Below are 12,609 nucleotides of genomic sequence, written 5' to 3'. Positions count from 1 at the left end.
AAGATGTTTCAGAAAGTGAACTATGCGATAATCATGAGTTGGACGATCTCGTATCAGATGAAAATGACTTATGTGTATTATATGGTGATGGTAGCAAAAAAGACCAGGTATGGTACAAGTGTTCGATATGTTGTCAATGGGCTAATGTCATGTGTAGAAAAGAAAATAGTCCAGAAAGATATATGCACACCCTTAGCCCAATAGGTCGGGCAATTATGAGCTTTGAATTAATTGGAAATTTTGTCTTTCACTGTTCTACTGTTTAACCATTTATTGAATGCAGTCGCTGCCAATATACCTAAGTTCTTGAAGTAAGTCTTCAAAAAAGTTGGAAACTGAATTGCAATAACCTGACTTGGCCTTAGGTGCGCACCAATAGCCGACTCTCCATTCTACTGCATAAGTTAGTTACTATAATATTGTGGACGAACTTTTTAAGATCTTTGTTTATTTTTTAAATAATTATAAATGGTATTAATAGTACAATATTTGTATCTTACCTTGCGCTAAGCCACTGGGAACGAAATCTATATTTGGAAAAAGTTCCAGTATCCAAATTACAGCAGTCAAAAGGAAATTTCTGGCAGAAGGATTTTTCTGTTTTATTGTGACATAGACATAAACGTATCTTACATTCCTAAAATATATACAAACACATTAAGTATTCTTCTTCATACCAGTAAAGGTATTAAGAATTAAATATCAGATAAATTATTAAAAATAGTACATAAAACGAAGTTGTTTTTGTTAGTTTAAAAGGAAAACTAAACACAATCGGAGACACAGGTTTACCTGTTATTTACAAGGTCATAGCTCTTGTCAAAATCCATTACCTATATCAAAATAACGTAATAGAAACAAAAATAGAAGAAGAAGTAATGGATTTCATCGAAGTAAACAACATGATAAGATAAGGAGTTTGAATCATCATCATCATCATTCAATCTTCGCTTATCCACTGCTGGACATAGATCTCCCTCATAATTTTCCATCTATTTCGATCTTGTGCCTCTTGCATCCAATTCCTATGACAACGTTTTAAATCGTCAGTCCAACGTGTTGGTGGACGACCTCTGCTTCGGTAGGCATCATCTCTTGGTTTCCATTCCAGTATCTGCTTTGTCCATCTATTATCTGTCATTCGAGCCACGTGACCTGCCCAGTTCCATTTCAGTGTTGCTACTCTCTCTCTCTACTGCATCAGCCACTCCTGTTCTTTGTCGTAGCTGGCGATTTGGAATCTTGTCTCGTAGTGAAACGCCCAACATAGCACGCTCCATCGCCCTTTGACACACGCGAATCTTTTGAACTGTTCTCCTTGTCATGGTCAAAATTTCCGAACCATTAGTTAACACTGGCAAAACACACCGATTAAACGTTTTTCTTTTAAGGCATATTGGTATATCAGACGATTTGAAAATATGGTTCAGTTTGCCGAAGGCTGCCCAAGTCAGTCTTATACGACGGAGAAGCTCAACGGTTTGGTTATCTTTTCCTATGCGAATCTCATGACCTAGGTATTTATAGGCCATTACCTGGTCTATGGATCTTGTTCCTACGCATATATCTTCGAGGAGTTTGAATGATAGGGATAAATACATTTTTTGCGTATGTTTCCGATCTTCATATTTTATTTAGAAAAGTGGTACAATTTGGTATTCACATAAAAGCCTCAGGCAGAAAAATTTATGGTCGCGATGATGACAATAAACTGACTTGTCATGTCATAACTCTGTGGCACTCTGGTTGAGGTTGAGGCTTTTATCAACACCAAAGAATATAAACATTATATTGTTAGAACCACTAAATATTCAATATTCTTAATATTGTTCTGAAGCTATTTTCTTGTGGAATCCTAATACATGTTAATATTTTTATTGAGAATAAGCCACAATTTAACTTTAACCCTTTCATTACTGTGGGGACATATATGTCAAAGTAGATTTCGAAAAATCTGCTAGCATCTGTTTGTCCCCAAAGCCCATGTTATTTAAACGCATCCGTATTTTTAGACATTCCTTACTCAGTACGTAGTAGTATGCAACCTACATATCACGTCTGTAACTATAACCTATAAATTGATGTTAACTAAACACGTGCATCAACAACTCGTAAATAATGCAATTTTTAATAATACAAACACAGGATAGTGTGATATTGATATTATAATAGATATTATTTATTTTTGATATTGTTTTCATCGATTTTAACGGGACTCTAATGTCCCAGTAGTAGTTTATACCGCGTCGTATTTATCCCATTCCTATTGTTTGGTTGCATACTTACTATGGCACTTAGACGTTTTCTAACACAAAAGAAGCTTCAAGAAGAAATTGAAAACATCTCAAATATTTCTGAAAATGAATCCGAGGAAGAACCTTATGCTGCCTCAGAGTCTGATTATGTACCTGGTGACTGATGAAGTACCTCAGAATACTTCTGACCGTGTGGATGTAAACATCATTGCTTCCGACGAAGAAAGTTCTGATAACGCAGAAATATCTGAAGATGAGTCTGAAAGGAATGAATTGACTGCACAATGAAATATACCAAATACAAACTTTTGTCCGAAAAAATAAATTACTACCCAGAGAAATGGGATAATAATATTAAATATTAATAAAGGTTCTCGTCCTGTTGATATTTTTCTAAAATTATTTCAACGTAGTTTATCTATGCATATTGCTCCCTGTGCAAACCAAAGAATAGCAGCACTTCCAAAAAACAGAAATATAAAATTAAACACGAAAAACAGATATGTACAAAATGATGACAGTGATTGGTTGTACTATAGTTATGTGTTACAATAAAGTACCATTAATCTCACACTACTGGTCACAGTATTCCCTCATAAAAATGCTAATTCAAGAGATCTCTGTTTATTTCTGCTATTTAAGTTCTACTATATTAATGCTGAAAGAAATGGTAATACATCAAAAACATACTACATCGATGAAGTAGTTTCTTGTTTGAAACAAACTTTTATGAAGGCGAGGACTGAGAGTTTCCTTCAGTCTATCGACGAATGAATGACTAAGTTCAAAGGAAGATCTGCCCTGAAGCAGCATCTTGATTTTTGAAAGTATAGTACTTCAAGAGTGTTTACGCCAAAATTTGAAGTCAATTCGAGCAATATTACCGAAGTTATAGAGATATGAATAACGCGCGGTCGGTACGTGCGCTCTCAGTTTAAAAACTCCAAACGCTGCTTCTTTCAACCGAAAATTCCTTCAAAGGGATTTTCAATCGGTCGATTCGTTCTTGTTTTATACGGAAAAAATGTTTTAAAAACGATGAGAACCGGAAAAATGCTAAAAAATATGAGAAGAAAATTCTTTCAAACTTATTTCAAAATTTTAAACCATTTTTTTTTCAATTTCTTCGTTCAATCACCAAACAATACTATAAAGATAAACAGTGCAAAGTTTCAACAAAATCGGTCGATTCGTTCTCGAGAAATCATGTCTACCGCACGAAAAAATTAAGTTTCGAGAAAAAGGCGTTTGAACTTTTTATACTGAGAGCGCACGTACCGACATCGCGGTATTCAAATCTCTATAACTCCGGTAATATTGCTCGAATTTACTTCAAATTTGGTGTGAATACTCTTGATGTACTACACTTTCATATGGAATAAAAAAAACATAAATCGATTTTTTGAAAATGTAAGATCTGTAATCCCTTAAGTCGCCTACGTAGATTTCAGAACAAATATTTACCTACATGGATCTTTAAATAACGATAGTACTTCTTCAGTCCATTTTACTTGAGGGGGTTTATACAGATTTTTTACTGATAGCTCTTCAACTTATGTGGTTATGCTGTGTATGTCATTTTTTCAGAACTGGTATTCACTAAGTGGACATCTTCTATACTACTTTTAATATATGTAACACATCCATAAATATATGGTAGAGAAATGGTGGTGGTGGTTAAAAAAAAACGATTAAATAAATATTAAACTTACCATAACGCAAGTCTGGAGATAACAGGGACATTCTGCAACATGTCTTTATTTGAGTTTAAATATATTCCTATCAGATTGACGATAGAAGTGATTAAAGTAAGATTTGAAAATGAAGGAGGTTCCGAAAATCCGAGGAAAAGATCCGAGTGGGGCTCTGAAACTGGAGCATCTGGATAGCGGTTTCTCCAGTTGTCTTCAATTCTGATTAGAAGAGAATTTATAACATCTTCTGGTAGCATTAACTTGCCTAATAAATAAACTATAATCAATCATTTGAAATAAAGGGCTAGTAAAATTAAGACAACTAGAAGTTTTTTTTGAGAAACTTGGAGAAAAATTTGGTAGCTATTGGATTGGAAAAAGAACATATTATCTACAAAAAGAAGAGTTTTACAAAATATAAACTAACTCGTAGATTATTTCTAAGTAAAATAAAAGAAGCAAAGAAGATAGGCCCTATAAATGAGATACAGGTAGCGAATCAGATAAAATTATGAAATATATGATATATATTTGCCATGTATTTAGGATGGAAGACAACAGGCTTCCAAAAAAATTGCAATTGAATGCTAGAATGCATGGGAAGATACCTATTGGAAGACCGAGAAAGCGATGGGAGGATGATGTGGATGATGACGCCAGAAATCTCCTAGGTAGTCGATCGTGAAGGAGAAAAGCTACAGACTGTAACAAAAGGATAGGTTTGCTTAGAGATGCCAGGGCTGTGGAGCCACAGGATGGATAGATAGCAAAGAAAAATAGAAAAATAAACCCTTAAGATAGGGAAAGGAGCTTAATTGTGAAGAACTGGAACACATAACAAATAAAACAACTGGTCTGGATATAACACAGGATGATAATTGTATATTCTTATCCATATCCGTCACGATATCCATAACTAAAATTTTCGATAAATATATGAGAGAGGAAAAATAAATTCGTTAGGGGAGACCGGGGCTGGTTCACGTCCCGGGGTAGACCGGAACAAATGGAAGCAACATAGTAATCAGCGGTGTTCAAAACACACCGACGACCACCATTCATAAATGGTAGCTTTAGATTCTTTTAGTATTAAACTGCAGTTTTAGATAGATATAGAACAAGATAGTTAGTATAGTATATACTTATAGTTTACCATGACATTATTTTCCTAGTATAAAATATACTTATATTGAAATCATTCATAACCTAAGCTGTGGCACTTTGCTTCCAAATTTCCTTCACAAAAACATTCCAAATTTAATAAATAGCTTAATATACAAAAACATTAAAATGTATAACTTACATGATTCTAAGTTTTCGACCAACAATTTAAACGTCAGCTCCAAAAGTTTAGGAAATAGATCATCATCGGCAATAAAAAGCAGTTGAGCTAAAATTTGTGGAAATCTGCCAGACATCGCCGCTTCTTGTCGCTTCTCAAGAGTCACTTGATTTTTCCATTCTTCAGTTTGTTCTTGTAATAAAGATATTAGAATATTTAAGACAAGTTTTTGGTATTCGGCACACTGGACTCTAAGTAAAACGTACCCTAAATTGATAAATAATATTAGGATATTAATTTAAACACAGAACCAACTCTAATAATTTACTTTAACTTAATAGGTACTATAATATCTAAATACTACAGAAAAACATGGTTTTGCCTCAGAGGATGTTATTTAAGTTGATTTTTTTAGATATAGAAAAATAGAGACGAACCTTTAACTTTAAAATTGTAGGGAAGAGTGAGGTAAAATGGTCTCTGTAATATTTTTTAGGATAAAATAATAAAAAATGAAATAATTAAGTAAAATTGAATCAAACAATAAGAGGGTTATAGCAGAACATATTTCTGTGAAAAAATTATATTTAAATATGCCATTAAAAGAAAAATAACATTATTTTTGAAAAGCTCTAAACGGAACGTTTTCCACCATGGTTAGGGTAAAATGACCTTGTCCATGAGGTAAAATGACAGTTCTTTTGTACAGAAAAAGTAAAAAACATTGCTATTTACAAAAATTGCAAATGTACATACAATTTCTGCTTTCCAGTTACACCCGCATATAATAGATGGCACCATTAATCCAAACCTCCTTCGCCTGCGATGTACTGAATAATTCCGAGCAAAATATGCAGCTGCGTCGTCGTTATCATCATTAAATCTTTTATTTTCTCTATTTTTCTTGACGTTTGAAGTTGACTTTTGTGTTTTTTTGTTTTTCTTTTATTTAAAGATAAATTGGTGTAGAGATGAAAACCGTATTCCTTTGATCAAGTTGATCCTTGCGAAGGTCTTGAACTCCTTGTCAAAGGAGGTGTCTGAGGTAGTAGATATATATCATATGGAGTTACACAAGTATCTTTCTACACAAGATGATGGAATTTCATTCCGAGCTTGTAATGTCAACTTTATCGTTTGAAACAATGGCTTCCGGATTTGAAGATGCAGTGGATAATGTTTTATTTTCTGATAATCCCCCCCGACCGTTCCTAAAAAGGTGACATCATCCGAAGATCGACCATTTACTTCCCATTCCTCACACTCGTTTCATGAATATTGTAATGTTTTTATTAATTCTAATTTATTTATTATTTATTTATTAAAGGTTCTAGTTATAACACTTACAAATTTATTAAAGTCTTTATTTGTACTAATTTATTTTATAATTTATTATAATTCGTGCGTTACAATTTAAAACGGGGTGCGAATCCTCAGATATTAACTGTTTCCACAATGAAAGCTCCGTCATATTTATACGAAAACAGCTGTTTCTCGAACCCCTTGGATGTTGACCTGTTTTGCCTCGAATACACGGGCTGGTTTTTCATTCAACCTATTTCCGGAACCTTCGAATGGACCGGTTTTTATTACTTGGAATTTCTGCCACCTAGTCGAAGGGTCGTAGAATCCAGAACATATTAGTGAATAAACAACATGTTTACAGGTTTTTAATATGACTCATATTTTTACGTAACAATATGTATTACGATTTTTTCTTTTCCTTGTAAGTAAAGAACTTGGAAGCGAAGAAGTATCTCTTTGTGGGGAAGTAGTTATTGGTTCATGAATAGGAATAACGATTTCATTTTCCAAGGTCGATCAGTGGTACACAATAGTTTAAATTTATAATCTGGGAATATCTTCTGATTAAAAGGACAGATGGAGTCCGTTGTTAAGTGTGACAGCTGTTCGATCCGATTTTACAAACAAGCTAGCTCTATTGTACAAAGTTACGACTTTTACAGGGTTTGTTTTAAGCGATAAAATAACTTCCTCATTAAATTACGCCATTAGAACCATATCATCAACTGAGCACTGTGTATGTTGTTGAAAATGATTTAAGAACAGAATGGAGATGTCAGATCTTATGTATCCAGATTAGTTGTAAAGAGAAAGTGTTCCATATGCGACGTCTTGATTCATTCCTTTGTTTGCGAGGGAATATTATTGCTGGAGAAATGAATTGACCCGCAGAATTTACACAGAGAACAATAGTGACATTGTATTACCTTTCAGCGCTTGTTAAGAAGCAAACCTGTTTCTGCCCATTATGTGCTAAAATTTTGGGCAACCTGCTAGGGACCGTCTGGATACCAGACTCATCCATATTATATATTCTCATAGGATTGATGTTATTTTTATTTTGTATTTCATCTAAAAGGGAAAAACATTAAAGCCTCTCGCTCTGGTGGCGGAGGTAGCCTCAGGAGTTCCAAAAGAAATCTCTGAATGTATCTTTAGAAAATCTTTAAACCAAGCAGTTCCAGCTGACTTTTTGTTTCCAGAAAACCTGTGTTTATTACCATTCCTCTGCGCAAGCTCGTAGGCTATTTCACAAATGTTTTTCTTCGCCATGCCGAATAGTCGGTCTTCCATCTCTAAAACATATTCCTTTAAGTAAGTCTCCAATTTTTTGGGCAATGTCGTAGTGAATCGACCAAAGCTTTTCGAATAATCGTTTACCTAAAAGATAGTACCGATAATGTTCTGACATCTTCCTTAAGAATAAAGTAGTCTACACTTGGTTCACTTACCAACTCATTATGATTTTCGGCCCTTTTTTTAACTACTTAAGAGCAGCAACCATTATTTCTGTAAAGATGATATACCTACATGTGTTTATTCTAAAAAATATTCTTGTCTAACTCAAAACTTTATTTGGTAGTAGGGATGGCGGTTTTTGACAAAACACCGGTTTTCGGTTATACCGGTTTTTTTATGCTTACGGTTTAACCTGGCGGTTATTAACCGGCCAAAAAAACCAGTTTTTCCAAAAACCGGTTTTTGGTTCTTTTAATCCAATAGGTTACAAGTTTGCACTTTCAGTTTGCTTCTGTATTTATAAAATAAAATAAAATTTGAATTATAGTTTTGTTTGGAATAATTACTTAAGAATAATAATTATAATTGGGATCCAAAATAATACCTAACCTAATCCTAATCACCGTAAAAACCTAATAACCGGTTTTAACTTTAAAAATAAAAAACCGGTTATAACCGGGACAAAAAAACAACCGATAAAACCGCTTATTGCGAAGTAAAAAAACCGGTTTTCGGTTAAAACCGGTAGGTTTTTCCCATCCCTATTTGGTAGGCTAAGCAAAGGTAAAATGGCCCCCGGAGTCATTTTGCCTCAACATGGAGGGACCATTTCACCTCAAAATCTGATTAAATATAAAAACTAATTTACATGAGTAACCTCTGATAATTAGAGAAATTCCAACATATATGAAATAAACAAAAATTGCGTTTTTAAACTACATTAAAAAGAATCTACCTATTTTAATTAAAACGCCTAAAAACACAACTTTTGTAAGCATAAAATTAGCAATATTAGATTTATTTTTATAGGCTGTATTAAAACTAGCCTATAATGCTTCGCACATCTTCACAGCTTCGTAATAAGTGGCACTAGTAGTACTGAATATAATAAAGAAAGCTAAACGGCGGTTTTATGAAACTTATGAGAAATATGTTGGGGGACCATTTTACCCAAGGGAACCATTTTACCCGATTTTCCCCTATAACCAATAAACATCAGTAAAGGGACAACTTACCTAAAACTGAAAAGTACTCTTGTAAATCTATGGAATATCTTAGTATATCAGAACTTCGAGTAAGTAGTATAGGAATTTTACAAATTTGTAAAACATCCGCTAAGATTTTTCTGAATAGTGGTTCTGTATCAAATCCGTCACTTAAGATTTCCAGTAAAGTCATTATGTTTGGTAAATCCACAACAAGCTATAGATATTTGTCAAGAATGATAAACGATACAAAGATTGAAGGATTTTACCTAATAAATATACACTGTAATTCATACAGAACAATGTAATTTTATCGTGTATAGCAGACATTATTAATTTTTTCTTTACTAACCGAGTGTTTAGTACATGGTAATACGGAACATTTTTCCCTTTTATTTCTCCAAATTCTGTTAACCTTGTCCCCTATGTCTAGTCTTAGCAGGTTGATTTGTTCTTAGTTTATTTAATCTACAAAATTTGATAAAGACGGATTTTTTCTCTGGAAAAAAAGAGGTATAGGTACTTGAATGTATTCTTAACACGGTATGTAAGTCCAGTGCAAAGACGCAAATAAAAATAAAATATATTAAATATAGAATTGTTTGAAAAAACCTGTAACTGATTTTTTATGATTTGATATGCAAATATTTGACGTAGAAATATGAAAAGGAGTATAGGAAATGCTAAGTAAGGATTTCCTAATCTCAATTTTTGAAAATATATACAACAATTGTAGAGTAAGATCCGAAAATATAAAAATAATGAAGGATACAAATCCTTGTTTAGAATTTTCCAGATAACAGGATATCATTGCACAAACTCTTGGTATATCGTTTTGGGTCACTTGGTATTCTAGCAGACATATTATTTTATTTAGTAAAGTCGAAGATGGTGTGGGATATATACAGGAACAATTATTATTGATATTCATCCTTTTCTTAACGGTTCCTTAAGATTATGTAAAGATATATTTTTTACTTGACAATATCGCGTCAGTGACAAAACTTATGATATTAAATTGTATATATTTATTCAAAAAGACAATTTGTTGACTCTTCATATAAACATACAAAACAAAATACAAATAATTTTAAATGTATGGCTGGAATTTTTGTACTTCTTTTAAACACTTTTATTTACATTTTAGTTTAAAAAATAAATTACTTGTGTTTAAATTTTGATAAAAATATAAAATATTTTTTTATTCATAGGAATATTGTTATCTGAATAAAGTGGACAAGTAAAAATAATAAAATAATAGTTGTATCTGAATAAAGTCAGATAAAGGTAAAACCTCTTTTTTATTACTGGATGGTTAAAACCAGAGATATGTTAAAAACAAACAAGAAGACTACATACGCTACATAACCTACAATATGTGTCAATTTCTATAAGATTAAAGCAAAAAGTAAATTAGAAATATTAATAATTGTTCCTTTTTTAATGAAATAAATACTTAGAAAATGGATAATTTAAATAAAATAGCGAGATTGGCTGGTCTACTTAATAAACTTAAGTTAAATCATACATCACACTTTGTAAATACGCCATGTACAAGGTAAGAAAATTTTATTTTTAAAGCATAAGTTTAAGGTATTGTTATTGTTCAAATACATATTTATTTCGGCATTAATTAAAAACAAATTATAAATTTATTAAAAAGAGAAATTCATTAATTAGTTAGTTAATAATATTCAACTTTATCAATGGGACAGAGAAGTTTTCACACTGTGTTATTCATGATTTAATAAATCTTATTTGATATTTTTAATATGTCAAATTTCACCTTTTAGGAATTTCACTGTAACTACAGTTAAAAGAGACCTAATGGAATTTTTTGATGACAAGAAAAATTGGGGAGCTGATGAGGTAAAATGTGGTAGATCTTGGACAAAAGACGAGTTGAGGCTGAAATCAAATGAAGATTTACACAAACTCTGGTAAATTGGTTAAATAATATATAAAATTTATTGAACATTATGCTTAATAAATTTATTCCTTTTCCTTAAATTTATGTAAGCCAAAATATTCTTAACCCAAATAATCCAAGGTGTAGGATATAATGTTTATTGTGTTTTAGGTATGTACTACTGAAGGAAAGAAACATGTTAATAACAATGGAACAAGAATGTAATGACAACTCCAAGCTATTTCCTACTCCAGAAAGAATTGATAAAGTAGCTGATTCTATGGAAAACCTTGAGAGTGTAGTTAGAGAAAGAAACAAAGCATATCATCAGCTAGAGACTGGTGAGACAGGTGAAAGGCCGGGTAAACTTGTAACTGGAGTATTTGGACTTAAATATTATTACAAAATGACTGAGCATGTCATGCCCAAACACATGAACACAAAGTGGAAAGAATCCCATAAATTCTATAAATATAAATATGATAAAGATGTTGAAGACTTTCTTCTTAAATATAGGGAAAAATTGTATCTTAACAAACGAAAGAAGGCTGCGTAAGTTTTAAAATCATTATTTGGTATCCTAGATTAAGTATATTTTGATTGACCATATTTCCTCATAGTGTTTCCCACCTTGTGTTTGTATCATATTTTCACATTCCAAATTAAACAGGGCAACTGTGTGTTGAGGGGTATGTAAAATCATTGGTCCAGGCTATGTAAGTAGTAGTTAATACTAAAACCTGAACTAGAAGGTTACGGAAATGAAAGATGTACAACAGGTGAATTGGCTGCAGTATGACCAGTTATAACAAATGGCTTTCAAGAAAAAAGGGGAACCCATGTATTAAGTTTCAAGACTTTTTCTTATACTGTGAAAACTGTGGGACTTGGAAAAAAGAAAAAGCCTACAAATATGAGGAAAAGAAAAAATATCTTATACTCCAAATTTAACAGGGTTCTTTCTTATATCATGACTTTATGTACCAAGTTTTAAGACTCTAGGATATTTATTTAAATAGAAGGGAATGGTATAAGTGAAGAAAAAGAAGATCTGTTTGTCCCAAGTTGACCCCAGTTTGTACCAATATGAACATATGTATTACTTTTTTAATAGTCTAGTCTAGATGATGAAGAGATGAATAACATAATAATATGAGCAGAAGGTCTGTTAAAGGGAGATGCCAAAGGCAGTCTATCCATTAAGTTTAAACACTCTCAAAGACAAAAGCTCAAAGGCTTTTCTGTAAAAAAATGGATAGAACACAAGAAACAGAGAAAAATCTATGGACCCTTAAGTGCAATACGTTTCTTTCTTAGATCAGGTCAAACTTATTAGAAGTTTTGAGACACTAAGACATCTTTTTCAAGAAAAATAAAAGGCATAAACAAATGAAAAGATGATGAAAACTTTCTTTAACTACTTATATTTTCTTGGATATCTTAATAACTCTTTGCTTAATATGTAAAAAGCTTGTTTAACATGAATGAACAAATGAATTTAATTTTTTTTCTTTTTTAGGAGAGATTTCAATCATGTCTTAGGACTACTTAATAGATATCCAGATTTGGACATGGAAGCCCTTAAAGAACAATACCCAGATGTGGACATTGAGAGAGTAAAACGAAGCAGAAAATATGGAGGACATTTTGCACCTAAATAGACTATTGAAATTTTTGTATAGATTATGTTAATATAAATAAATACCTAAAAAGATAAAAA

General features: G+C 32.2%; 2 protein-coding genes across 3 annotated transcripts in view; one reads left to right on the top strand and one right to left on the bottom strand.

The window, feature by feature from the left end:
* LOC140441615 (cilia- and flagella-associated protein 69-like) overlaps positions 1 to 10,013 on the bottom strand; it is a 32,266-nt gene extending 22,253 nt beyond the window's left edge. The window contains exons 1-5 of one of the 2 annotated variants that reach the window (XM_072532467.1): positions 9,753 to 10,013; positions 9,011 to 9,197; positions 5,253 to 5,498; positions 3,968 to 4,214; positions 501 to 637 (exon numbers count right to left, since the gene is read on the bottom strand). In XM_072532467.1, the coding sequence (XP_072388568.1) occupies positions 501 to 637; positions 3,968 to 4,214; positions 5,253 to 5,498; positions 9,011 to 9,197; positions 9,753 to 9,911 (976 nt within the window). In that variant the 5' untranslated portion in view covers positions 9,912 to 10,013. The remainder of the gene's footprint in view (positions 1 to 500; positions 638 to 3,967; positions 4,215 to 5,252; positions 5,499 to 9,010; positions 9,198 to 9,752) is intronic. The other variant, XM_072532459.1, reaches the window with a different exon arrangement.
* Positions 10,014 to 10,326: 313 nt separating this feature from the next.
* Positions 10,327 to 12,609, top strand: mRpL47 (mitochondrial ribosomal protein L47). Its single transcript, XM_072532447.1, has 4 exons — positions 10,327 to 10,538; positions 10,774 to 10,920; positions 11,061 to 11,441; positions 12,409 to 12,609. Exons 1-4 carry the CDS (start codon positions 10,444 to 10,446, stop codon positions 12,548 to 12,550), a joined length of 765 nt encoding a protein of 254 aa, XP_072388548.1. The 5' UTR covers positions 10,327 to 10,443; the 3' UTR covers positions 12,551 to 12,609.

This window comes from Diabrotica undecimpunctata, chromosome 1 (assembly GCF_040954645.1).
Source record: "Diabrotica undecimpunctata isolate CICGRU chromosome 1, icDiaUnde3, whole genome shotgun sequence".
Lineage (NCBI taxonomy): Eukaryota > Metazoa > Arthropoda > Insecta > Coleoptera > Chrysomelidae > Diabrotica > Diabrotica undecimpunctata.
This window is presented reverse-complemented; position numbering and strand designations above follow the sequence as displayed.

Excerpts from the sequence above, each read along its gene's own strand:
- mRpL47 (XM_072532447.1), top strand. The coding sequence starts at position 10,444 with ATGGATAATTTAAATAAAATAGCGAGATTGGCTGGTCTACTTAATAAA. Across the intron at positions 10,921-11,060 it reads GAAGATTTACACAAACTCTG|GTATGTACTACTGAAGGAAA; the intron begins GTAAATTGGTTA and ends ATTGTGTTTTAG. Across the intron at positions 11,442-12,408 it reads AACAAACGAAAGAAGGCTGC|GAGAGATTTCAATCATGTCT; the intron begins GTAAGTTTTAAA and ends TTTCTTTTTTAG.